The sequence below is a fragment of the Exserohilum turcica genome (genome assembly GCF_000359705.1).
Source record: "Exserohilum turcica Et28A unplaced genomic scaffold SETTUscaffold_13, whole genome shotgun sequence".
Classification (NCBI taxonomy): Eukaryota; Fungi; Ascomycota; class Dothideomycetes; order Pleosporales; family Pleosporaceae; genus Exserohilum; species Exserohilum turcicum.
In genome coordinates this window covers 780,658-805,311 of record NW_007359948.1, presented here as the reverse complement: position 1 = coordinate 805,311, position 24,654 = coordinate 780,658, and the positions used below count along the sequence as shown (strand labels likewise).

The window sequence follows — 24,654 nt, the reverse complement described above, 5'->3', positions numbered from 1 at the left end:
TTTTTTTCTCATTTCATTTCACATTATGGTCATAGCGCAACGATATCAGGGCGTGAAGGTTTTTGTCAACTTTTTGCGCAAAATCTGGACATGACGGCGCAAACAGCTTATGGGATTCCCTGATGTTTGATTGTTTGCTCTCCCTCTCTCCCTCTATTGATCGCTTTTGTCTGCATCTTTGGGATCAAAGTGTGGATAATATTCGGATAGATGAAATGATATATTCCATAAAAGATTAATTCACTGGACGTTTTTTTCTCATGTCTTACGCTGTGGTGTTGATGTTTGAATGCATTAATTCTCGTCACTCAATTCACTGAGGCTTGTTTACTCCAATATTAGAAGAAGAAGAAGAAGAAAAAAGTAAAAGTATGCTTGTTTTACTTATTCGACAGAAGAATAAAGATGGTGATGTTTTTCTTTTCTTGTCGAGCATGAGACCACGACGACTGCGACAATGGCAATAATAACAACGATGATGATGATGATGATGCTGATGCTACTAACGACGACGACGACGACGACGACGACGGAAGCAGTATATATATATCCGTAAGTATATGCATACATACATACATACATACATATATACATACATACATACATACATACATACATACACACATACAATCTAGCACAATATTAATAAGTTCGCTTTAATATAACTACGTACATATGTATATACAGCTACTTTGGCCATGACTGTCCAATCCTATGTAGCATAGCATATTACTATCTAAGCCCTAAGTATACCCAAACCGCCCCCCCCCCCCCCACCCAAGCTCGCTATCCGAACTTTATATCCACCCAAGAAAGAGGGAGAGAAAAGAGAGAGAGAGAGAGACAAAACAAAGGATAAGGGGGGGGGCGGTGCATAGAACAGGAGGTGATGGGGGTGTCAAGCTGGATGTTGGAAATATATAGTAACTTGCAGGATTTGAGGGCAAAGGGGAGAGGGGCAAAGGGGAAATCAGGGTATGTATGGTGCTTGTCTTGGTTTATCTGCGCTGATGGGGTTCTTCTTCTTCTTCTTCTTCTTTTTCGCCATTCTCTTTTTTCAAGGTAGTTTCGTTTCTCGTTTCCCGCTTTTTTTTCTTCTTCTTCTGGTTGCTTTTCTTTGTTGCTTTGTTTTTCTTTTTTCATGTTTCGCCTACTGCTGCAGCATTTGACGAGGCGGAGTTAGAATACAGTGCGGCATGCAGATGCAGGGGTACTTACTTACCTTTTTTTTTCCCTCTGCTGTGGCGAATATGAGCTTTACTTTTCTTTTCTTTTTTCTAAACCCCCCCCCTCCCTTTTTTTTTTCTTCCCGCAACTCAACTCATTCACGCCTGTGTGGGCTTGTGGGGCTTGTCGCTTTTTGCCATTGCTCTGTCCCATCACCACGGCTAATCCCATGCCTTATTGCTCTTCCTACAAGTTAGTTGGTTTTTTTTTTCGCTTTCTGTTATCCATGCTGGCGTCTCGTTATTTTCTCTGAGCAACTAGAAATATTCTCCATCCAACTGTTATGTTTGAATACTATTCTACACCTGCTAATAACCATACGAACCCAAACCAGACCTATGTAGAATGGATGAGTACTAGCAGCAGCAGTATTCCGTGTAGCTGGCTGGTTGCAGTATCTACTGAACTTCTGGGGTTGAGTATTGCGATGCTGACGTACATAGAGTGCAAGTGGATGTAGGTGTAGAAGAGAGCTAAGTCAAGTAGAACTAGAGATTTTTGTTGGTATGCAGAGACTTTCCGCGTAGTTGCTCGATTGAGGCTCCGCTTGCCGCGCGCTTCCACGCTGATCCCGCGCTGCGGCTGCCTGTCCGCGACAGCAGCGGCAGCATTGGATACAGCCGCTTCAGCGAGTACGTGCGGTATCCTTCGCTGAGTGCGCGCGGCGGAGATGTACATGCTGAGATGAGTCGTCTTGGTCCTATCGAGCAGTATAGGGATAGTAATGAGGGGGACTGGGTGCTTGAGAGACAGGTTAGTCGTGGGAATGATGGTGCGCAGGGTGGTATGCTGTTTCGTGATCGGTGGGGTGGTTTTCACTTTGTGGCTAATATCTAGGTTGGGGTCTGTCTGGTCTGATCTGGTCTGTCTGGTCTGGTGCTGTCTGGGTCTGGGACTTGTCTGTGCTGAACGAGTGTGCATGTAGTGTGCATGTAAGGTTCGCACCGATGAGCCTGTGCATCTAGCATTCGCACCAATGACCCTGTACATGTAGGATTCCGCACTGGGGGTACCAGCAGCCGATCCAACAGCAACGCTGCGAAAACGGAGGAACACAGACATTCCACATATTTGGGCACAAGCCTGTAGTCGATTTCCCTCACCGAGGCCTAATCCCCTAGCCAAACTGTTCCCTGTATCCACCAATCAATCATCTGTTTTGACTTGATCCACATCCACAATTCCAGCATACTACTTGAATTCGTAATGTCTTTTTCCAAATCGGCTACTTGGATCCTGAGAGAGAAAAATCCTCCTTGTTCCCCGCGACCAAGGCACGAAACGTCAGGTGCGATGTTGTGACGCTGGCTTTGTATTTCTGGGTAGAGCTGTATCTGGTAGAAGGGCCAGAGGACGAACTGGGAATCATAGAGTGCGTATATATCTAGGCAGCTGTGATGGTTTGGCCTACCAGGAGTGTATTTGGCAAGGAAAACACTGCACTGGCTCGCTGCTTTCCTTGATGCTCCATAGCGATGGTATACAATATCATACAATATCACACGATATCGTACGCGTAGCAATGTCTACCTACACTACGCCTAATACACCATTCATAACCCAGCTACATCCACACACTAGTATCTATTTATAATCTTCCTACCTCTCCACATCACATTCCATACAGCATACAGCATACAGCATACACCTACACCGTATTCCACCCCACTCCACCAACCAACCGTACCGTGGCCGCAGGGGATGCCCAGGCGCGCCTCGATGGAGCTGCTGTGGCTGCGGAGCGTCGACGTCGTGGCAGTGCTGCTGGTGTCGCGGGTGCGGCGCGGGAGAACCATGCGAGTATTGGTTTCGCGCATGAAAGCCGCCGTCTCGTCGTCTAGGCTAGCGGGACGAACAGGGCGGACGGGTGCTGGACCGGGGCGCTTGTCATATGGAATGGTGCTGGTACGCTCGAGGACGGGGGGACTGGATACCTGTGCTCTGAGCTGCGGACGCGAGATGGAGATGCTGCGGTCGTGGGGATTGGCGAACAGTGACCGAGCACTGTGTGTGCTGCGATACGTGGAGCTCGCGGTGGCGATCGGGCGCTGCGCGTAGATTGAGGCAATGTCAACTGGGATCTGGGGCAGAGGCGGGGGTGGGGGAGAGTGTGAGGAAGTGGTCATCTTGCCGCTGAAGATGCGGGAGCCTAAGGTGAGATTAGACTGAGCTGGTCGAAGACGCCCAAGGGCGTAGTGACTTACTCTTGCTTCTCAGTGTTGCGAGGCTGGAGTACGACTTTAGCTTTGCTGTCTCCAGACCGCCTGTACGCGTGCGTTTTGCAGTGGATGGGCACTGAGGGGACTCTAAGTCGTTGTCATCGTCATAATCCGACAGATTGTCAAAATCGTCGTTGTGCTCACGCGCAGCAGTCTTGTTTTCAACTGGAGCAAGAATAGTAGACGACGACGAGTTCAACGGCAGAGCCGGCAGTGGCTTGTTCAGCTTGTCGTACTTGTCGTACTTGCGGCCAAAGAAGCGGGAAGCTGGAATCGTCAGTGGAGTGCGTATGGATACACGGACAAGAGACTTACGTTTCTTGGTGATAGCTCCCTGGATACCAGCATTGTATTCCACGTCCAGCTTGTCGTTGACAGCCGCCTTCTTCTCCGGACTGGACTTGTCCTTGAAGAAGCGCGATGCTAGGTATCTGTGCGTGAGTACAGGTTCTTGTAACCGATCTAGCCAAACCATAGTGGTTGAAACGCCCAAATAAAAAACAATCAATCGCTTACCTTTGCTTCGAAGACTCTTCATTGGAAGAAGTGCGGTCGACTACAAGTCAATGGTCGGCGTAGCAACTGCGTGTGAGTGATTGACGGTATTTCTAGCTTTGGATCTGTGATGATTGTAGTAAGTAGATTCAGGTTAGGAGATCCTCTAGCGGACAGCGTATAGCAGTGAAGTCAAGTCGAAGCGAGCGTGCGCTATTTTGAAGGTTCACGGTGAGGTGAAGAGCAATCAGTGCTAAGCGTGCCCCTAGTTCGAGACCGTAGACGATAGACGGTGAATGCTAACTAGGACCGGTGACTCGGACTACTCTGAGCTTATTGGACGCGAGATAGTGAGCAAACGAGTCTTCGGCCTTGGTTTCAAAACATGCAAGGTGAATTCGGGTTATGCATATCCAAAACCGCTGCAGTACCGTTCTTGCATGTCCTTGACGTCTCGCAAACATATCAAGTGAAGCTCACATGGTTAATCACCACCTCACATCATAAGCAGAAGCCAATGTTGGACATGAAAACTCTGCGCCCCCATGGGGACATCAGAGCCGAGCATCATGCCCTATGTTTTTCTTGATTTTTTACTAGAGGTTTATGGTGTTGTAGTGTTGAAAGAGTCGAGTCATGCCTGGATCCAGAACGTGGACAGCAGACCATTGTCGGAAGAAGCTCACGTCACATCGCCAGTCGAGACAACTCCATGGTGCCAAATGCACCAAAGCATCAAACGTGATGTTGAAAAACGCCAATCGTCCAGCTCTTGGGATCCCACACACCCATGCAGCAATCCATGAACCGTACAAAGAAAAGATCTTGTGCCGGACTGAGCACAGGGGACCGGACATACCCCGCAATCCACACTACGTCCACCAAACAAGAGTGACGAGTCATTCAAAACGCCGAAAACTCCGATAAATGAAAGTACAGTCATGCAACATGACAATGTCGAAACGCTAAAAAAACCCCGCATATTGACAAAAGAAACTGTGTAAGAGAGAGTAGCAGCACAAGGAAAGAGTATCTGGAGAGCAAAATTTGCAATATAGATGTGCAAAAGGTAGGTTACCTCACGCTCGAGGCATCCCCGGCTGTGTTGAGATTAAGCAAGCGCTTGAGATCCTGCTCCAAAGCTAGAGTGTCGGCCGGGGTAGAAGTCTTCATAGCTGGGGCAGCTGCGGTTGTAGGGGGTGTCGAGACCTTGCGTTGTTTTGCAGCAACCGACGCAGGGACAAAAGACATCATGGTTGTAGAAGGTTTTGGCGCAGGGACAGGAGAGCCGCTGGTAGCTGCCTTGTCAAATTTAGGCCCTGGTGCGTTTTTCTGGCTCCTGGTTTGATAGGTGTCAGGGCGACGCTGGGGTGGCTGCCTCCCAGGCGTTCGCCGTTGATTGTTAGGGCTTTGCTGATGGGGTGGTGCAGAGGGTGGTGGACGATGGGCATTGGGTGTTCCTCTGTTGCCTCCCTGGGGGTAGGCGTTTGGCTCCATCCTGTGGGGTTGAGGTACAGACGCGAAACCTGCAAAGGCGTCTTGGACGAGCATAGGAGAATCGGCCGTGATTTCAGTACGGAGGCCAGAGTTGCGCTTGGTGGAGTCGCCCTGGGCCGCTTTGAAGAGCGGGGAGAGATTGCGGTTACCATAGTAAAAGTCAGTGGACTCTTGGTTTGTGGGCTGCGCTTGCGGCGTAGTAGGTCCAGATGCGCTCCGGACAAGCGACCGGCCATCATGGAAAGGCGAGGGTGATTGGTGTGCCTGAGGCCCCAGTGGGCCCTGGGCACCCGGCATGGGTGGTGTTGCAGCAGTGGGTTTCTTCTGAGACATGGAAAGCCGGCTGAAGAGGTCTTGCATGACATCATTACCACCGCCCTGCTGCTGAGCATCTTTCAGCTGGGGGACGCCGTTGGGGTCTGTCAGGGAGCGCTGCGAGGCGGGTGGAGGGGACATGTGCGCATGCTTGCTCTCGCCGTCCAGCTCTATGGGAAAGATGCTGCTCAGCGAATGGTACGAGTCATGCTTGAGGTGGTGGGAGCGCGCCGGGTTGGATGAAATGAATGGATTATGCTGGGGTGGGGCTCCATGCTGGTTGCTGGCTCTTTCCGCGGCGTCGGCTCTAAACAGGAGATCCAGGGGAGACTGCTGGTGGCACGGGGGCGCAGCCACAGGCGCACGCGAGGGAGAGGCAGAAGGGCTCAGAGAGCCAGAATCGGAACTATCTTCGGGAGGAGGAGTGGGGGGACCGACGCGGGTCTTTGCGGGCACAGAACGAGAAAGAAACTTGGGTATAGGCAAAGCAGAAGGCGCAGGAGACGCGTGAAAGGTGGGACCCGCATATGCGGCCTGGATCTTGACGGGAGTTGCGGACGGGTTGATTGGGACAGGTTCAGACTCGGACGACGAGACGCGGTCAGAAGGCCTGGGCTGCGAGTGCTTCTTTGCGCTGCGCGGCGCCGAAGGCATGTGGCCGTCTTCGCTGGGGAAGGTGACGCTGTCGGCGAGGGCGGGGAGCGCATGCGCTTTGCTGGGCGACGCGGCCGGGCCATTACGCTGGCCGTAGCCATTGTGCGCGCGGTTGTTGCGCGGTTTCCGTTGCGACGGTCTTCCGGTGGTGGTGGTAGTGGTGGTGGTGTTGTTGGTGTTGTTGTTCTGGGGCGCCTGGGCTGGGCTCTGCGGCTTGCCGCGGGGCGCCCGTGGAGAGGCGGCAGTCTGGGTAGTGGACATGTTAGGTGGAGGGAGGAGATTGTGCTTGCGGGGAGGGTTATCTAGAGGGTCGTAGGCGGACGCTCTTTGTTCGAGATGTGAAGGTGGGCTGAATGGTGCGCGATGGCGCGATCGGGGTCGTTGTCTGTGTGTGTGAAGGTCGAGGTGTGCAAAGGCTGAGTGGTAGAGTGTTCATGTCCAGATTCGCGGGGTAGAGATAGGCACGCGCCGACGGGTGATGTAGGGCGAGGAGTGAGGGTGTTGCGAAGAGTGTTGGGCGCATCAGACGGTGCCAGCGCGGAGGTGGCTAAGGCCAAACAAGGCTGGTCTCGCCAAGGCGCACTGACGGATTGCGGCGGCGGGCGGCGACAAGTGTGTAAGGCTGGATGGCTGGCTGTCGAGGCACGCAGTGGGCTGCGAGGACCAAACTGATATAGGTGAGACGTGCCGTAAGTACCGTGGTTATGCGTCTGAAATGGCTCGGGATGGCGCTGTGCATTGCATTGTCTTTAATCCGCGAGGCCGACTCTAGTGGTGACGTGAATGGGCCCCTGGGCTTGGCATGCGCTCACTGGCTGCTGGGCGAAGGGACGCCTGCACATTGTGCCTGTGCCTGTGCCTCCAGCCTCCAAACAGGCCGCGAGCACGTAGCAGCCCTTTGCCACGCCGGAAAAACAACACCTGGAGCTGCCCAACGCTCCCGTTTCGCCTCACTCACACCCGCACACCACGGCGCCAGCACGTCCACCACCGCCTGCCGCACGCCCGCACGCCCGCACGCCCGCACGCCCTCGGAGCTCCCCCTCGACAGCTCCCCGCCCCCACCAGCCGCGCCCAGTCTCATCGTCGTCGACAATCCGAATCATGGCCGACGTGGACATGGCAGATGCGCCGCCGGCCAAGACCAAGACGTCCAAGGCCGGCGCCAGTGGAGAGGGCGAGAAGAAGCGCTTTGAAGTCAAGAAGGCAGGCAACACACCAGCGCCATCAAGAGGTTACAGGAAATGCATATGCTGACCCGACGCAGTGGAACGCAGTCGCGCTGTGGGCCTGGGACATCGTGGTCGACAACTGTGCCATCTGCCGCAACCACATCATGGACCTGTGTATCGAATGCCAGGCCAACCAAGCCTCGGCAACCAGCGAAGAGTGCACCGTCGCATGGGGCATCTGCAACGTAGGTTCCTTGCCTCCGCGCGTGCCGCCGCCGCTGCTAACGCCCCGCAGCACGCCTTCCACTTCCACTGCATCTCACGATGGCTCAAGACGCGCCAGGTGTGCCCGCTGGACAACCGCGACTGGGAGTTCCAGAAGTACGGTCGATAGACGGGCGTGGCAGCTGTGGACGAGCGGCTTCCACCAGGACGCAGTCGGGCTATTGTTTCATTCCGACGTCTGGCGTTAGTACGGCCTTTGCACAGGCGGGCGCTATCAGAGCAGCAGGTAGCAGCATGGGCGGTCAAGACGGTATAATAAGATTCCCATTATGATGAGCGGACACGTCTCTAGGCGCTTGTGATACATTTCCCATTCCACCCCTCCACACACACACACACACACACGGGCCCCGAGGCTGCCTATCCCACCTTCTCGCCGTCCACGTCGATGTTGTATTGCGAGGCCGCGTTGGAGGCCGGCAGCCACGACTCGGGGTTCTTGTTGTAGAAGGGCCACTGGGGCACGACGACGACGAAGGTGAGGGCGGTGCCGGCGAGGCCGACGTAGAGGGCGAGGCGGATGTCCTGGGCCATGAAACCGACGATGAAGGCGAGGATCTGCTGCCAGTCAGTCGCGCGGACGGGCTGCAGCCGGGGAGCGGGAGCGGGAGCATACGCCAGCAGCACCCAGCAGCACTGTGCTCAGCAGGTCGGCCAGCCGCTGGCCCTCAAAATCCTGCCGCGCCATGGTCAGTATTTGCGAGTCGTTGCGAGTCGTTGACGGGTGCGTGTATTATTAGGCCTGGGGCTCGGGGGGGTGGGGGGCGCCGCGTACAATCTGTCCCTCAAAGACATGGCGCGCTTGTTCGAGGAGTTGGTCTGCCATGGCGACTGCCAAGGGCGAGGGCAATGGTTGCGTTGCGGATTCCCAATTGTGAAGCCGAGTGTATGTATCGTGTCTGGTTGGAGAGCGGTGGACGGCCAGGCAGGCAAGGCTAGCCGTGTTTGAAGAGGTGGCATGTTCGCTCTCGAGAGCCCCATCGGACTGACTCCGGCACGACAGGGGCGTATCCGCGGCCGCGCCACCCCTGCAAGCCGTTCGCTCTACCCAAGGCCGGCACGCCTTTTCAGCACGTTTCCGCTTCGGTGGCTGTGGCCAGGAACATGCCTGAGTTGGGGCGGCAATTGCGCGCCCACGAGGCACCGTTTCACCTGCTCTCTCTCGCGCGCGCGCGCTCGCAGCCACAGCATCCGACGGCTGCCGCGCTGGCCTGGCCGTCCTTTATAAGGCCATGCATGGGCGGTGCAAAGGCGGAGGGCCGTGGCTCGTCGTCGCTCCAGCCCAATCAGTGGCGCGTGCTGTGGCGGCCCCTCCCATCCAGCAGCAAAAAAAAAGACTCGGCCCTGGCCCCTCTAGCCACACACTACATAAGACCCGCACCGCCCGTCTACCAATATTTTCACTACCCACCACCCGCCCATCGCGCCCACGGTTCTGCTGCCCAGCACACTCTCCCGCCTGCGTCGCCCGCGTCTGCATCTGCATCTGCACCTCTGCGCCTGGAAGCTGCGCCTGCGCTCCCACACGCTGCCCAGCCCAGCACCCAGCACCCTGCACCCACCGCCCCGTGGACCGCCATCCACCGCTGCGACGGACTGATCCAGCCGTCTTTGTTTTTCGCCCCATCCCCTTTCACAACAACACCCTCGGGCGCTACGGCGTCGATACTCGTCCAAACCACCAAGTTGGCGGGACTCTACCTCGACCGGCTCTCCCTCATCCGCCCCTTGCTCGGCACAAAAGCCTGGGTATACGGAGGCCATCGCAAGCCCCCATAACTGGTCCTTCGCTACCAAACAAAACACTCTCGCTACTGCTGATCCCATTCGCCCAAGCCTTCCCAGTCCCGGAGAAGGGGTTTGGAAGCCTGGCTACCGGTCCCTGTTTCCAGCGGCTTAGTGTAGGGGACGACCCTACGCGAAGCCATCGTCAAGTTGAGCGCGCCTCAGAGGTGGGCGCTCACAAGCGACCTACCCGCTTCTGTGCTTCCTGCGCCCCGTCACGGCGCTGCTGCATACACAACCATCCTGGCGTAATCAAGGAAACACCCGCCTCAGACCCGGAGCCCCACTCGTCGCCGCCTGAGTCGCCGCCTGAGTCGCCAACATGACCGACACCCCACGATCCGAGACCCAAACGAGGTTCAGCACCCCCGTGTCGGACCTCGACGACCACCGCTACCAGCCATTATCGCTGCCACGCGCCGAACCCACCTCGCCTGCCCGCTCGCGCCGGCCCACGTTTGCTAGCGCCCACGGCCAAGAGCACCCCAATGTGCTCCTTCAAGTCAACCAAGCCCTGGAGGCTGACATTACCCGTCGCGACTTTGAAAGCGCCGTTGTAGACGACGACCAGCTCCTGTCCCCCGATGCCTACGTCCGCCGCGGGTCGCTAGCCCACAGCCCCCAGACCCGACGGGACACGTTTCGACGCCCTCGCGACCCCGCCGTCGAGCGCCTGTCTAGGAGCAGGGCCTCGTCGACCAGTTCGCGCTCGGTGTCCCCTCCCAACTCGGTCGACGCATTCGCCGGGCCCCGGCGCCGTGACCGAGCCAACACACTTCAGAGCCATGCCGACTCGGACGTCGACCTAGCATTGCACAGAACCATGTCCCGCGGCACAGTGCGTCGCCCAAACATCAGCGACGAGCGGCCCGACGAGTTGCACAACGCAGACGTAGCATCCACACACAGCTCAGCCGAGGAGGACGTCTGCTTCCCGGTCCAGGAGGATACAGGCAAGACGACCAGGTTCGACTATGAAGAGCTGGAGGAATTCGTCGCAGAATGCCACGAAAAGACCCCCATTGTCCAGCCGCTCCGCCACAAGTCGAGCGTACTCTCGCGCATCTCGGCAAAGCCCAGGGTGTTTCCCGATCTGCGGCCCAAGTCGAGCCAATCCGGCACACCCAACCACCATGGCGACACGGCCGACTCCAAGGCCGCCGACCCTGCGGTCCAAGAAAAACTGGCTGAAGAAGGCCTGTCGCATGTCTTCGCCGACAAGCAGGCGCCCGAAGCCAAGGTCAACCGATGGACCTTTTTCTCGTCTGAGATGGACGACACCATCCACGCGGCCGAACTCGGCGGCCTCCTTATGCCTGGCGAGCGCTTCCGCGATCTGTTTGACACGCCATCGGACGGCGGTGTCTGGTGGCTCGACATGGTGAACCCGACGGAAGAGGAGGTTTTTGCCGTTTCCAAGGCGTTTGGCGTGCATCCCCTTACCCGCGAAGATATCTGCATCCAGGAGCCGCGCGAAAAGGTGGAGTTGTTCCACCAATACTACTTTGTCTCGTTCCGCTCCTTCTACCAAGCCGACAAGGAGTCTGACCAATACTTGGAGCCCGTCAACTTTTATGCCGTGGTATTCAAAGAGGGCATTCTGACGTTTACATTCTGCGAGAGCCCGCACACGCTCAACGTGCGCAAGCGCATCAGCCGGCTCCGCGACTACATCAACCTGAACGCCGACTGGATCTGCTACGCCCTCATCGACGATATTGTGGACAGTTTCGCGCCCGTGATCCGCGGGATCGAAGACGAAGCGGATGCCATTGAGGACCAGGTGTTTACAGCGCGCATTGAAGACTCGCGCGCCATCCTGCACTCGATTGGCGACTGCCGCAAGCGCGTCATGCAGCTTCTGCGTCTCCTGGGAGGCAAGGCTGATGTCATCAAGGGCTTCGCCAAGCGGTGCAACGAGTCGTACAGCGTGGCTCCGCGCGGCGATGTGGGCATGTATCTCAGCGATATCCAGGACCACGTGGTGACGATGATGTCCAACTTGGCGCATTTCGAGAAGATGCTCAGCCGAGCGCACTCCAACTACCTGGCGCAGATCTCCGTCGACCAAGTCATCCAGGGTAACAATAGCAACGCTACGCTCCAAAAGGTGACGGTGATTGCCACGATCCTCGTTCCGCTCAACTTGATCTGCGGTCTGTTTGGTATGAACGTCAAGGTACCGGGTCAAGACGGCAGCCTGGCTTGGTTCTTTGGTATCATTGGCGTCATCTGCCTCTTTGTTTCCGTGTGCCTGGGTGTTGCAAAGAGGATGCGATTCATCTGATGGCTGCGCGGGGTGGCTTTTTCTTTCTCAACCTTCTCTTCGTCTGTCGACATGACACGTACATGGTTTTTTTTTGCCTTTATTTTATTTTTCTCTCCTTTGAGTTACTCTGTCTATTTAGTGTACGACGTGACGCTAGCGCCGGTGTAATGGTCGGGTATTGGCATTCAAGTGGGTTGTCGGACAGCAACGATGTTGGACGATAGATACATATACACGAAGGCCAGAAAAGTAAAGAAGATTTGTTTTGAATCGTGTTTTAGTCGTGCATGTGGTGCTGTGGCAGCGTGGCGCAAGTGAGCCATGCAGCGTAGGCCCAAAACAGCAAAAGGAAGCGCATGCGAGGCGTAGGGCTGGCGGGCATGACTTGCATTCCTTGTTGGTTTCAGGCCGCGAATAGACTGCGTGATGTGTGGCAATAAGGAGCATACTTGGGCGTACAAGTAGAGGCACGTGTGGGCGTGACAGGCAGCGGGCAGCAAACCGCCTGGGGGAGGGGGCCGACTAAGGATACTGGATCCACGGTTCTGAGGGCGAACGAGACGCGGCCCAACAGGTACATGAGACAATAGGCGAGGCTAGCAGGCCGTCGCTCGTCACCCATCACGCGGGCTGGCGACAAGCGTTCGTTCCGTTCCATTCCTATTCGTTCCGAGATCGGAAGCAAGCAATGGCAATGGCGCCGACAGAGCAGGTCGGCCGAGGAGCACGACGCGGCGTGACGTGGGGCTGCAGCGTGCCCGTGATGGTGATGATAAATAAGGTGAGGGTGAAGGTTGGAGTGAGCTGAGCACCCAAGGCGAAGGTTGTATGGAGGGGCGAGGGGCGGGCCTGCAGGGTCGGAAGCGGTGAATTAGGCTCGTTCCGAAGGGCCGGCCTGGCTAATCCTTGTTTCGGCCAGTGCATGCGATCATGCAGCGCCTCAGCGGGGGCACTCCCTTAAAGTGCAAAGACTCACCCTTCCGCCTCGCCATTTCTCTCCCTCCCTCACCCCCTCTCTCTCTTCCCCCCCCCCTCCTCCGTTTATCCCACGCTCTCTCTCTATCTCTCTCCCCGCTGCTCGCTGCCTGCGAACCCGTCTCCCACCGACCGCTTCGCCTGCTTCCGTACATACACACACTGCTCCTGCAACCCCCCGAGCAAGAGCCTCACAACTAGCCGTCAGCATGGCGGAAATGGCACAGCGGATCCTCATGAATGAGTTCAAGCAGCTCAGCAAGGAGAAGTGGACCAACATCGAGGTGAGTTGGCGGTGCTGATTGCCGTCGACAGGCATGCATGGCCCTAGTGGCGATCGACGTACACGAGCACCCGGCTAACCACGTCACAGCTGATCAACGACAATGTTTTCGAGTGGAGCGTAGCGCTTATCGTCATGAATGAGGAATCCATGTATTACGGCGGCTACTTCAAGGCCAAGATGACGTTTCCTCGCAACTACCCGCACAGCCCACCAGGTATGTCACAGCCAGCCCGTGACAGGGCACGCGCTAACGCCATGTCAGACTTCAAGTTCATCCGGCCGCTCTACCACCCCAACATCTACCCCGACGGCCGCCTGTGCATCTCGATCCTCCACCCGCCCGGCGATGACGAAATGTCGGGCGAGACTGCCGCCGAGCGCTGGTCGCCCGTGCAGCGCGTCGAGACGGTGCTCATCTCGATCCTCTCGCTCCTCGACGACGCCGAGGTCTCTTCGCCTGCCAACGTCGACGCAGGCGTCATGCTGCGAAACAAGCCAGACGAGTACAAGGACATGGTCAAGAAGGACCTGGAGCTGTCCAAGCAGGATATCCCCGCTGGCTTTGTCATGCCTACCAACGAGACGGCGTGGAAGAAGGAAAAGGACAACGGCGACTTTGACATGAGCTGGGAGGACAGCGACGCCGAGAGCCTCGACTTTGGCGGCAGCGAGAGCGACTTCGACGAGGAGGACCAAGAGATGGACTCTGACTTTGAGGGTGACGACGACGACGGCGAGGACGACGACGACGAGCACAGCGCTGCCAAGCGCGGACAGACTCCTGCGAAGCACTAGGAGAAGGCAGGTGGGTTGGCCACTGACGTGTCTGTCCTCCGAGGCTGCCTGCATGGCACGACTGGATCGCTCCGAGGCGGCGCGTCACCGCTTCCTCTCGCCCTCCGGATAGGGTCGACGGTAGCGTACTAGGGCATACGCATTCTGCTCTCCCCGCCGTCGCCCACGTTCGATTCTCCCTTCTTTTTCCGGCTATTTATTATCAGCGAGGCGTTTGGTATCGGCATGGGTTTCATGGCGCTGCGTCTTCGACGGTCGCGGGTAGGGTGGTATTTACATTGCATGGGCATGGAGTTTTGGCGGCATCTTCTTCTTCTACGGGGCATTGCGAGATTCGGGCTGTGGCTTGGAGCGGGGTGGCTGCGTGTGCTCTGTTTATAGATGCAAGAATGGCATGATTATACGTCGATGTTGGTACAGTGGTGTTTACAAGTCTACCAGCCATGCCCAGTGCTCTAGCAATGGTATTCATACAATGGTATTCACAGGTCAGGCTACCAGCCCATGCCCAGTGCACTGCGGACTCTGGCCATTGTGCCTTCAGCAATGACCTCTGCTCTCTGTGCCCCATGCTCGGCATGCTGGATGAGCTCCTTCTGGTCTCCAGCCATCAAGCCCTGGTATCTCGCTCGTATCTCGCTGATGCCCGCATCCACCGCATCCGCCACCTTTGTCTTGAGCGCGCGCATACTCAGATTCTTCACGTCGTCTGCCAGCTCTTCCGGCGAGGCAGCGCCAGCGGCATCGAAGTGGAACATGAGATCGACGAGATTCGAGACGCCAGGGCGCTTTTCGCGGTCGTAGCTCACGCCGTCGATGGAGTCTGTCAGGGCGAACTTCAGTTTGGCGTGGATGGCGGCGGTCGAGTCGGAGATGAGAATGCGGCTCTTGGGTTTGGCGTCGCTCTTGCTCATCTTCTTGGTCGGCTCCGTCAGGCTCATGACGCGCTTGGCGGGGCTGAGCAGCGTCTCCGGGACCGTCAGCAGCGGGCGCGCGTGCACATGGTTGATGCCAATGGCGAGTTCGCGCGTGAGCTCCAGGTGCTGGACTTGGTCCTCGCCCACGGGCACGTGCGTCGTGTTGTACAGCAGAATGTCGGCGGCCTGCAGCACCGGGTAGGAGAAGAGGCCCAGCTTGAGGGCGTCTTTGTTGTTGGCGGCGGGGTCAAGCGGCGAGGCGTTGGAGGGGAGGGATAACTTGCTCTAATCAACCAACATGGTCAGTTTCCGTCTTTTTTTGGGGGGGTTTACTTGGTGCTGGCGAGAGAGGCATGCCTTCCACTGCGTCATGCGGCCCAGGTAGCCCATACTCGCACCGCAGCTGAGTATCCACATGAGCTCTGCATGCTGCTTGACGCTGCTCTGCGCAAACATGATGCAGCGCTTGGGGTCGAGCCCGACTGCAAGCAGGCTCGCCAGCATCTCCTTGCGCCATGCAGCCAATTGCCGCGGATCCTGCCTGGCGGTAATCGCATGCAAGTCGACAATGGAGAAAAGCAGCGTTGTATCGGGCGATGCCTCGTCCTGCAGCCGCACCCATTGTCGCAGTGCGCCGAGATAATTTCCCAGGTGTGGCACGCCCGTCGGCTGGATGCCCGAGAAGATGACTTGCTTCTGGGCCTTGGGCGCGCGCGAGGGCTGCACGGATGAATATCGCCGGAGACAGGTGCGGCACAGGCGCAGAGGAGACGGTGCTGCGCGGTGCAGCGCGACGAGTGGTGAAGACATTGGCAGCGGGTGGTTGACACAGAATGCGGACCAAGACGGGGGCCGACACCGCCGCCGGCCGCGTGCTCAGCCACGCTGGAAAGCGCGGCCAGGGTTGGTGGGCTTTCGTCATTGTGGCACTGCCGCCCGCCCTCGCCCACGCCTACAAGCAGCCATGCAGGCACAGGAACATTGTCCCCATTCCATTCCCGCTGCCTTCTCCCCCCCTCCCCCACCCACCACATCGCCATCACCTCGACTCGACTGTGCCTCGCCCGCCCAGCCCCAGCCACCAACCAGCACCTGTGCACTGCATCGGCGGAAAACAGCGGAACCGCAATCATGTCTTGGACCGGTAATTGCAGCCCAACCCCATCATGTCTGTCGTTGGGGAAGTATCCAAGGCTTACGAGACGACGCAGGGTTCAAGAAGGGCGTCAATCGCGCGACCACGCAGGTCTTGATGAAGACGGGCCAGGTCGAGCGCACAAATGACCGCGACTTTGAGACTGAGCAGCGGTATGCGCCCCCGCCGCCTCCCGATTCTCCTTTCCCTTCCCCCCCATCCAGGCATCCGACCATGTCCCATGGCACCCGCTAACAAGACGGCAGGCGCTACCGCACCATGGAGACGGCGGCCAACAAGCTGCAGAAGGAGGCCAAGGGCTACCTCGACTCGCTGCGCGCCATGACGGCCTCGCAGATGCGCATTGCCGAGACCATCGACGCCTTCTACGGAGACGCAGGCACCAAGGATGGCGTGTCGCGCTCGTACAAGCAGGCCGTGACGGATCTCGACGCCGAGACAATCAAGGCGCTCGACGGCCCCTACCGAACAACGGTCCTGGATCCCATCCAGCGATTCTGCTCCTACTTCCCCGACATCAACGCCTGCATCACCAAGCGCGAACACAAGCAGATGGACTACGACCGCATGCGCGCCCAGGTCCGGAAGCTGACGGACAAGCCTGACAAGGACGTGACCAAGCTGCCGCGCGCTGAAAAGGACGAGCAGCTTGCCAAGGCCGTCTATGACCAGCTCAACGACACGCTTACCACGGAGCTGCCCCAACTCATCGACCTGCGAGTACCCTACCTAGACCCCAGTTTCGAGGCTCTGGTCAAGATTCAGCTGCGCTTCTGTGCCGAGGCCTACTCGAGAATGGCACAGGTACAACAGTATCTCGATGCCAATACAAGAGACCAGTATGCTCAGGGTGAGCTGGACGCACGTGTGGAGGAGGTGCTGCAGGAGATTCGCGATCTGAGTATTGCGGGAACGGTCTAGCGAGGCAGACGAGGGACCACCAAATGAGAAAAGACTTCATTTTCATGCGCGATCAATTCTTCAGAGGCGTTTGGGGAAACATCGACATTTTGCGGCATGGTTTAAAGGTTTACATAACTGAGCGACGACTTGGAACGAGCTTTTGCATGCGAATACTGTTTTTCGTTCTCGTCTGCTGCTTAATTGACTCGAATTCTCAAAGACTGGTGTTTTTAATGTCTTGTTGAATTTGGTTTTGTATAGGGGGGGGCGCGTGAAGGGGATTCGGACTGACTATATCATTGCAGATGACTTCAGGCATTGCCACCACCCACTCTGTAGCCGAATTTCAGCAGATCCTGCTCTTGGATCTGGTCTTTCTTTTCCAGCAGCTCATCCACATCCCACGTGGCGCTCAGCAGTCGTCCACTGAGCCACATGCGCTTCTCCCGACTCAGCCATACACAAAAGGCGCCGCACAGCTTGACATCATCTGTGAGATCTGCAGCCGCATTAGCAAGGGGAGGGCTTGAAACTCCATGGCATTTCACCCCATGAACAGGTAGAAAGGAAAAGAAACTCACAAGCCTTGTACTCCTCCGGCACAGACCCGCCCCGACAACTCCGTCAACACAGACCCAGGATGCACGGCAACAGCCAGTACGCCCGCATCGCGATACTGCGCCGCTATATACTCGACTAGCCGCGCCTGCGCAAGCTTGGACACGCAATACGCTACTTTGTTGAGTCCCCCCTCGATCATGCATGCGGCGAAGGAGCTGATGGCGATGAAGGTTTTTCCCACAGCACTGTTTTTGTCTCCACCACCACTACTCTCCCGCAACAGCGGCAGAAAATAATGCGCTGCCAGATACGTACCCTGCACATTAACATCAAAAACAGCATGGAAATCACGGGGATCCCCCTCCTCGACCCTCTTTACTATCGGCCCCGAATATCCCGAATTAAAAACCACAATATCGAGTTTGCCCTGCGTGGCTTGCTTCACGCGCGCTGCGAGCTGCGCCATGCTATCGCTCGACGTGATGTCAATCGTTTCGGTGAGCACCGTCGTCGTCGTCGTCCCCGCATCCCGGCTTTCCGCACGCACTTGCTCGGCGACGGCTGCGAGCGCGGCGCCCGACGAGCTGCGCGCAGCGAGAATCAGGGTTGCGGCGCCGGCGCAGGCGTAGGCGCATGCCATGCTAGCGCCAATCCCGCGCGACGCCCCGATTACGAGCACGTTGAGGCCTGGCGGGAGGGTGTTGGCGTGCGGTGAGAGGCCCGATGCCGGTGTGCGGTGCAGAGTGCGTGTGAAGGTGCTGGCTCGCGTCGCGTCGTTGGCACCTTGTTCCGACATGGTGATTGTGCGGGTGGTTGGGTGGTCAAGTAAAGTAAGTACTCAAGTAGGTGGTGTGTAATGAAGATATCTCAAGTACACCTACAGTTTATAATACTACTTTGCGGCTTGTACATGAGCATGAATGCCGTCTCCAAGTGATTATATATATCTATCTATGTATATATATATATATATATATATATATTATTTCATCTCTATCGCCGCCGCCGCCGCCGCAGCAGTACCTGTTAAGCGCCCCCCCCTCCCCCCGCCCCCGGATACCCCGGAAACAGGGGAAACCGTAGCAATAGTGGGTATGTTGAATGCACCTACTGTACATACCACACCTACATACATACATACATACGTAAACTATATAGAGTTCCCCCTTGTTGCCCCCCCCTTCAAGCACGCATGCTTACAAAGCAAAAACCCCCCCCCCAAGTTGAGAAAATTCCAAGTACTTGACCCTTGGTTTTGCTTGGGCTCGTGGCCATGCTGCACACACCGGATACCGGATACCGGGATACCGGGATACCCGGGGCTTCGTGCTTCCGTACACTGGGCTTGGAAGGCGGACTTGGGTGATGACTTTTCTTTTTCTTTTTGTATACATGGGATTAAGTATTGTAGTTAGGGGGGTTTTGAGGAGAGAATTAGGGGGAGGGGAAGTTTCGCAAAGGTCGGTTTAATAGTGGGTGGTGGTGGTGGTGGGACAGATGGGATGGGGGATGGGGGATGGAGAAAGTAGTGTTTTAGTGTGGGTGGGGTTGTGGTAGTGTACACCTACTGCACTATGTATGTCTGTATGTATGTATGTATGTATGTATATATGTATGTAAGACTCTGTCTACGATGTAAACGCCGAGAAAGGGATTTAGGTGGGATGTCCTGTGGGTATTGTGTGGGAGATGATGCGGCGGAAGAGATGGGTTTTTCTATGTGTACTTCATTGTGCGGATATCTTTTATTTACGTGAAATGGTAAGGGCACTTTGATATCTTGATGGTGCAATGAACATGGCGAAATGAGCTATGGTGAGGTGAATCCTGCGGCTGTGAAACTCTGGATCCTGTCTTGAGTTGAATACAGTGCATGTCGTGTTCTGGACAAATAAAAAAATTTACTTAGTGGTCTGAAAATGAGGGCTTCGACAGTTCTAATAACTTCGAGGCTGTCCAGGAACTGTGGGGCGTTGTGGTCCTGATACTGAGACATGTTGTTGTAGTAACTGAGAGGATACCCAAGTGTAGCATCGTAGCGCATGCGAGTCTGGAAGCCGTGGCCTAGGTGAAGCATTTGAGTCACGGTGTTTGAATAAAATACATCTACTTTTGTTACAAACATATCTCATGGCTATTTTAGAAAACTACATTGAACCTTCGCATGCAACCACAATTGTCATTTATCTGGCTGGTATCAGTGAATAGATCGATCTCGCCTAGCACACACAGCGCACGTGATGATTTCTCGACTATGAAGCGGAAAGTTTACGATATTCAGAGCTGCTGCGCCACGGGGGATCTCTCGGCGAATAGGATTGTCCAGTAAGTTCTGGAGCATACTATCGTTGAAATAGCCCACCTGCATTCACATGCCTTCACATGCATTGCTCATGAGATATTTCCATAACATAATGCAAACGAGTGTTGTGAGTTATGTCTGGTCGGCGTATTTTTGCTTGTGTACGATTGATTATTGAGGCATACACGTGGAAACTGGGAGAAATTCTTCCAGCCCAACCTCAAGCTGGTTTGCGAAACAGTAACCGAATTTTATTCTGAAAAACTGACGCGTATACGATCCAGTATATGCGGATCTTCAGCCGCGTATCTGCAAGGTGCATGGGAGGTCCTCGAGGTGTAACGTAGGCGGAGAGAATCTCTCGTGATTATGCGGGGTTGTGAGTCTAAGATTCGCTACGCTCTGCAGAGCGCAAGGATATGGAAAGCCAATACGCTGATCTCCAATAAAGAGATGGCAAGAATGCCATGGCTCATACCGAAGCATGGCATGGCTCGTGTGATGATTGATGATATGGGACGATGCTGGGTAGTACGACACAACCAATCAGCTGTCGTTTAGCCGGGTGGCAAATGACGACGTTGCCAAATTTCGCCAAGCGCGCCGCCACAGCTCCGCCACGATCCTCAACTTCATCAGCAATCCAGTTCATTACCGCCCACCGACCGCCAACTGCTCCACTGTATCTGCTGCGCCAAGAGGAGAATTTCTGCTCGACATTCTGGCCATTCATCCTCCTCTTGTACCCAGAGCAGCCCAGACCCCGAGGATCCGGGCCGACGTCATACGACCGTTGCAACACCCCCAAACCCCCTTGGCGATGTTTCGATGCACGCAATACGTGTAATATAGCAAACAGTCGTACTTCCTCGGAGCCATCGCGTCGCTTGGCAAATCTCTTCTCCGTGACATATAAAGACCCTGCCGTCCGTCCCTTAACCACCATGTACCTCATCGAATACATTCATCGCTCGATACAGATTTCAGAAATCCTTCGTGAAAGATACTTACCATGTCGACGCACCACCCCGGAACCTGGGTCGCGAACAGCAGTGACCAAGTCGACGTCACCGATGCCCCCTGGGCCCTCACAACCCATCTGCTCGCAATCAACAACCAGCAAATGCGCCGCGTCACAAGACATCCCTTCCTAGAGCGTGCCGCAAAGGGCACATTGTCTAAGCATCTGGTAGCGCAGTGGCTATCAAACGATAGGCAGTATATTGAGGGCTATATCTCCATTTCCCAGCACACGCTCAACCTGCTTCGCAGTACTCACAACTCTACAACTGCACCAGGAGCTGAGCCGGATATCGAAACACGCCTGATTACATGGCTAGAGGCTGCAATCAAGAATGGAGAGCGTGAAAGGGATTTGTTTCAGGAAGTCGCCGACATTTACAAGATCGATATGTATCCTACACCTTTGCAAGACAATGTCAAATCGGAGGGCCTACGTCGCTATGAAGCCCTGTTCAACAGCGTCACATCTCAACAACCAAACTCTTTTATCCCCTGGCTAGAAGGCGCAGTCCTGCTATGGGCAACCGAGAAGATCTACTATGAAGCCTGGACATGGGCCCGCCGTCAAGATACCAAGGGATCGCCACGAAGCTACGAAAACGATTTGGACGGCGGCGCCATGCGCAGGGAGTTTATTCCCAACTGGTCAAATCGTGTTTTCCTCATGTTCGTTGAGCAACTAGAACGCATCATCAACGAGGGTGTCAGCCTAGCAGTGAACCGTGACGCTCAGCGGTGGATCGACGTGAAGAGCAGAGCGGATCCAATCTGGAGGGCGTTGCTGAATGCCGAGGAAGCTTTCTGGCCAGACATCCATGGCAGTGAGTGCGGTTTACTTGAGCCTGGTGTCCAACGACGCGAAGACGGCAGAATGGATGGCACCACCGTGCGAAGTACCGGCGATAATGAGATAGTGAACGAGCAGCAGGGTGGCCGAGCAGGTGATATGCCCGCAATGCGCAACCAGCAGATGGTCACATAGTCACGAGATGAAATTGTCCTTGGAGTTTGGTGGTTTTATTGTAGATGCATATAGTATTTCGTACAAGTATATTGTAATGAACGGATTTATCACTGGGATACTGTTAGCCGTGGAATATTGTGTTGAAGATTGTGCTGAATAGACAGCCTGGGAGAAGCGCTGCAAACAGGAATTGACTGTGGGCCAGTTCAGCATAACACAACACGGTCAGATAGGTATATACTGCCAGACTTGAAAATCTAATAAAATCCAGCTGCCGCTGCCGCTGCCGCTGCCGTAACCAAAACCACCGACCACTAACAGCGCATGCCAGGAAGAGCTTCTCCACGGCGGCCCGATATAACTCCGGCGTAGTGGCCTGTGCGTCCAGTAGCTTGGCCTCCGCGAAAATCCACGCGAAAAAGTTCGAGATCAGTGCTCCGCCAATTGCAACACCACCACTCAACACAATAATCGCCATGGCTCTCGTGCAGACCGATCCCGACGCGTATGTGATCAAGCCCGAGGCGGCTGCGCCCGCCATCGACACCAGCGACTGGCCGCTGCTGCTCAAGAACTACAGCGATTGTATGCTGCAGCTCCCCATATAGCTCCAGACTGCTTTGCTAATGCACATGTAGTGCTCGTTCGCACCTCCCACTACACTCCTATCCCCAATGGATGTGCGCCGCTCTCGCGAGACCTCAAGTCGTACATTAGCTCTGGTGTCATCAACCTCGACAAGCCCTCCAACCCGTCTTCTCACGAGGTTGTGTCGTGGATCAAGCGCATACTGAGGTAGGGAGCACCGTAGCCACCGTCGCCTGTCGTGTTAACTGACGCCGTGTAAAGAGTTGAAAAGACCGGACACAGTGGTACTCTCGACCCCAAGGTCACTGGTTGTCTGATTGTCTGCATCGACCGCGCCACCCGTCTCGTCAAGTCCCAGCAGGGAGCTGGAAAAGAGTATGTGTGCGTTATCCGCCTGCACGACAAGCTGCCTGGGGGCGAGGCGCAGTTTGCGCGCGCTCTGGAAACACTGACGGGAGCTCTGTTCCAGCGACCCCCACTCATTTCTGCCGTTAAGCGTCAACTCCGTATCCGAACCATCCACGAGAGCAAGCTGTACGAGTACGACAATGAGAGGCAGCTTGGCGTGTTCTGGGTGAGCTGCGAGGCCGGAACCTACATTCGTACTCTGTGCGTGCACCTGGGTCTTTTGCTGGGTGTCGGTGCGCACATGCAGGAGCTGCGCCGTGTGAGGAGTGGAGCCATGGACGAGACTAAGGACCTCGTTACTCTGCACGACGTCCTCGACGCCCAATGGTTGTATGACAACAACCGCGACGAGGCCTACCTGCGCAAGGTCATCTCTCCTCTCGAGAGCCTCCTGATGAGCTACAAGCGTGTTGTTGTCAAGGACAGCTCGGTCAACGCCATCTGTTACGGAGCCAAGCTTATGCTGCCTGGCCTGTTGCGCTTCGAAAAGGGAATCGAGATCCACGAGGAGATTGTGCTCATGACGACCAAGGGTGAGGCCATTGCGCTCGCCTATGCGCAAATGTCGGCTGTCGAGATGTCGTCGTGTGACCACGGCGTTGTGGCTAAGATCAAGCGCGTCATCATGGAGCGCGACCTCTACCCCAGGAGGTGGGGCATGGGCCCGGTCGCTACTGAGAAGAAGAAGATGAAGGAGGCGGGCACCCTCGACGTAAGGCACGCACTCCCTGCTCTCAATCGCCCCTGCTAATGCAACCAGAAATTCGGCCGTCCCAACGACAAGACTCCTGCCAAGTGGAACTCTGAGTACAAGGATTTCAACCGCACTGATGTTGATGGTGCCGCCGCACCTGTGGCTCAAACCACGTCGACTTCTGAGGTTCTCGCTGCTCCTGCCATCCCACCTACCGGACTTGGCTCAGCGGAGGAAGCTGAGGCGGAAGCCGAGACCAATGCCGCTGAGGATGGAGAGAAGAAGAACAAGAAGCGCAAGAGCCGAGGCGACGGTGAAGAAGAGGGCGATGAAGACAAGGCTGAGCGTAAGCGCAAGAAGAAGGAAGAAAAGGCAGCGAAGAAGGCGGCCAAGAAGGACAAGAGGAAGAGCAAGGGCGGCGATGACAGCGACTCCGACTAAACGATTGATACGTGATCCATGGACGTCGGAATAGCGATCAACGCTCTGTTGCGGCCATGCATACGAGCGCAGTGCATGAAAATCGTTGTACATGTCATAGCTACTGATACTACTACTCTATCCTTGGATACCAGCTTCTTCAATGTAGCATACGGAAAATGGCGTTTGGGAATTGGGGCATTCAGGCGTTTGGCGCGTCGAAGCTTCTGCGACAGGGGCGGTTGACTATGTGTTGAAGTGCGACAAAATCATAGCTAAATATGTTGAATCCACTGTTTAAACTTTGTGCACGTTGGTGCTGGATATTAGGTTGTGTGTGGTTTCATGTTTCCTCCGGTGTTATGATTTCCTATCTAAACTAACTATTGACTATGTCCAAGTCGCAGTTGGAGTAGAAGGTGGGAGGTCATTAGCAACGATGATAGACTGGCTTGGCACCTGGGGAGTAGTCAAGGCTATGGCACCATGACCAGTTCTTACACTCACCAAATCCACCACACCCATGCTACCATGCCACCATGCCCTTGCTCTCATGTCTGACAGTCCTTTTCAGCTGCAAAAGCGACCCCGGAAGTATATCGATGCATGAAGAATCAGAGTTTGGGCGATTAGCGAACTTGCCAGTAATGCCCATCAAGACTGGTGGAGCAGTGCAGGGATGGTGTTGCAAGTCTTACCAAAGAGGCAATACTTACAGAAGCTCGAAGCAAGGCTAACAGTCAT

General features: G+C 55.6%; 12 protein-coding genes across 12 annotated transcripts; 6 read left to right on the top strand and 6 right to left on the bottom strand.

The window, feature by feature from the left end:
* Nucleotides 1-1,563: 1,563 nt before the first annotated feature.
* SETTUDRAFT_37805 (uncharacterized protein) lies at nt 1,564-2,289 on the bottom strand (the record flags this gene model as incomplete). The annotated part of the gene is made up of 1 exon (XM_008024726.1): nt 1,564-2,289. The coding sequence occupies one exon, from the start codon at nt 2,287-2,289 to the stop codon at nt 1,564-1,566; it is 726 nt and encodes a 241-aa protein (XP_008022917.1).
* A 491-nt stretch (nt 2,290-2,780) lies between these two features.
* On the bottom strand, nt 2,781-3,984 carry SETTUDRAFT_37804 (uncharacterized protein; the record flags this gene model as incomplete). The annotated part of the gene is made up of 5 exons (XM_008024725.1): nt 2,781-2,791; nt 2,831-3,376; nt 3,432-3,713; nt 3,762-3,908; nt 3,963-3,984. The coding sequence occupies 5 exons, from the start codon at nt 3,982-3,984 to the stop codon at nt 2,781-2,783; spliced, it is 1,008 nt and encodes a 335-aa protein (XP_008022916.1).
* Nucleotides 3,985-4,560: 576 nt separating this feature from the next.
* SETTUDRAFT_147665 (uncharacterized protein) lies at nt 4,561-6,668 on the bottom strand (the record flags this gene model as incomplete). Its single annotated transcript, XM_008024913.1, has 1 exon — nt 4,561-6,668. One exon carries the CDS (start codon nt 6,666-6,668, stop codon nt 5,016-5,018), a length of 1,653 nt encoding a protein of 550 aa, XP_008023104.1. The 3' UTR covers nt 4,561-5,015.
* An 843-nt stretch (nt 6,669-7,511) lies between these two features.
* Nucleotides 7,512-7,973, top strand: SETTUDRAFT_159689 (uncharacterized protein; the record flags this gene model as incomplete). Its single annotated transcript, XM_008024912.1, has 3 exons — nt 7,512-7,613; nt 7,675-7,824; nt 7,875-7,973. The coding sequence occupies 3 exons, from the start codon at nt 7,512-7,514 to the stop codon at nt 7,971-7,973; spliced, it is 351 nt and encodes a 116-aa protein (XP_008023103.1).
* Nucleotides 7,974-8,224: 251 nt separating this feature from the next.
* Nucleotides 8,225-8,690, bottom strand: SETTUDRAFT_159688 (uncharacterized protein; the record flags this gene model as incomplete). Its single annotated transcript, XM_008024911.1, has 3 exons — nt 8,225-8,422; nt 8,481-8,540; nt 8,640-8,690. 3 exons carry the CDS (start codon nt 8,688-8,690, stop codon nt 8,225-8,227), a joined length of 309 nt encoding a protein of 102 aa, XP_008023102.1.
* Nucleotides 8,691-9,971: 1,281 nt separating this feature from the next.
* On the top strand, nt 9,972-11,936 carry SETTUDRAFT_105744 (uncharacterized protein; the record flags this gene model as incomplete). The annotated part of the gene is made up of 1 exon (XM_008024910.1): nt 9,972-11,936. One exon carries the CDS (start codon nt 9,972-9,974, stop codon nt 11,934-11,936), a length of 1,965 nt encoding a protein of 654 aa, XP_008023101.1.
* A 1,166-nt stretch (nt 11,937-13,102) lies between these two features.
* Nucleotides 13,103-13,974, top strand: SETTUDRAFT_105136 (uncharacterized protein; the record flags this gene model as incomplete). The annotated part of the gene is made up of 3 exons (XM_008024909.1): nt 13,103-13,177; nt 13,267-13,393; nt 13,442-13,974. 3 exons carry the CDS (start codon nt 13,103-13,105, stop codon nt 13,972-13,974), a joined length of 735 nt encoding a protein of 244 aa, XP_008023100.1.
* A 494-nt stretch (nt 13,975-14,468) lies between these two features.
* Nucleotides 14,469-15,701, bottom strand: SETTUDRAFT_105817 (uncharacterized protein; the record flags this gene model as incomplete). Its single annotated transcript, XM_008024908.1, has 2 exons — nt 14,469-15,176; nt 15,225-15,701. The coding sequence occupies 2 exons, from the start codon at nt 15,699-15,701 to the stop codon at nt 14,469-14,471; spliced, it is 1,185 nt and encodes a 394-aa protein (XP_008023099.1).
* A 321-nt stretch (nt 15,702-16,022) lies between these two features.
* On the top strand, nt 16,023-16,968 carry SETTUDRAFT_159684 (uncharacterized protein; the record flags this gene model as incomplete). The annotated part of the gene is made up of 3 exons (XM_008024907.1): nt 16,023-16,035; nt 16,103-16,199; nt 16,293-16,968. 3 exons carry the CDS (start codon nt 16,023-16,025, stop codon nt 16,966-16,968), a joined length of 786 nt encoding a protein of 261 aa, XP_008023098.1.
* Nucleotides 16,969-17,261: 293 nt separating this feature from the next.
* SETTUDRAFT_105652 (uncharacterized protein) lies at nt 17,262-18,307 on the bottom strand (the record flags this gene model as incomplete). Its single annotated transcript, XM_008024906.1, has 2 exons — nt 17,262-17,482; nt 17,554-18,307. 2 exons carry the CDS (start codon nt 18,305-18,307, stop codon nt 17,262-17,264), a joined length of 975 nt encoding a protein of 324 aa, XP_008023097.1.
* Nucleotides 18,308-20,500: 2,193 nt separating this feature from the next.
* SETTUDRAFT_167812 (uncharacterized protein) lies at nt 20,501-21,915 on the top strand. Its single transcript, XM_008024905.1, has one exon. The coding sequence runs from the start codon at nt 20,826-20,828 to the stop codon at nt 21,816-21,818; it is 993 nt and encodes a 330-aa protein (XP_008023096.1). The 5' UTR covers nt 20,501-20,825; the 3' UTR covers nt 21,819-21,915.
* Nucleotides 21,916-22,272: 357 nt separating this feature from the next.
* SETTUDRAFT_167811 (uncharacterized protein) lies at nt 22,273-24,209 on the top strand. Its single transcript, XM_008024904.1, has 4 exons — nt 22,273-22,385; nt 22,439-22,595; nt 22,650-23,508; nt 23,557-24,209. Exons 1-4 carry the CDS (start codon nt 22,277-22,279, stop codon nt 23,929-23,931), a joined length of 1,500 nt encoding a protein of 499 aa, XP_008023095.1. The 5' UTR covers nt 22,273-22,276; the 3' UTR covers nt 23,932-24,209.
* The last annotated feature ends 445 nt before the right edge of the window (nt 24,210-24,654 follow it).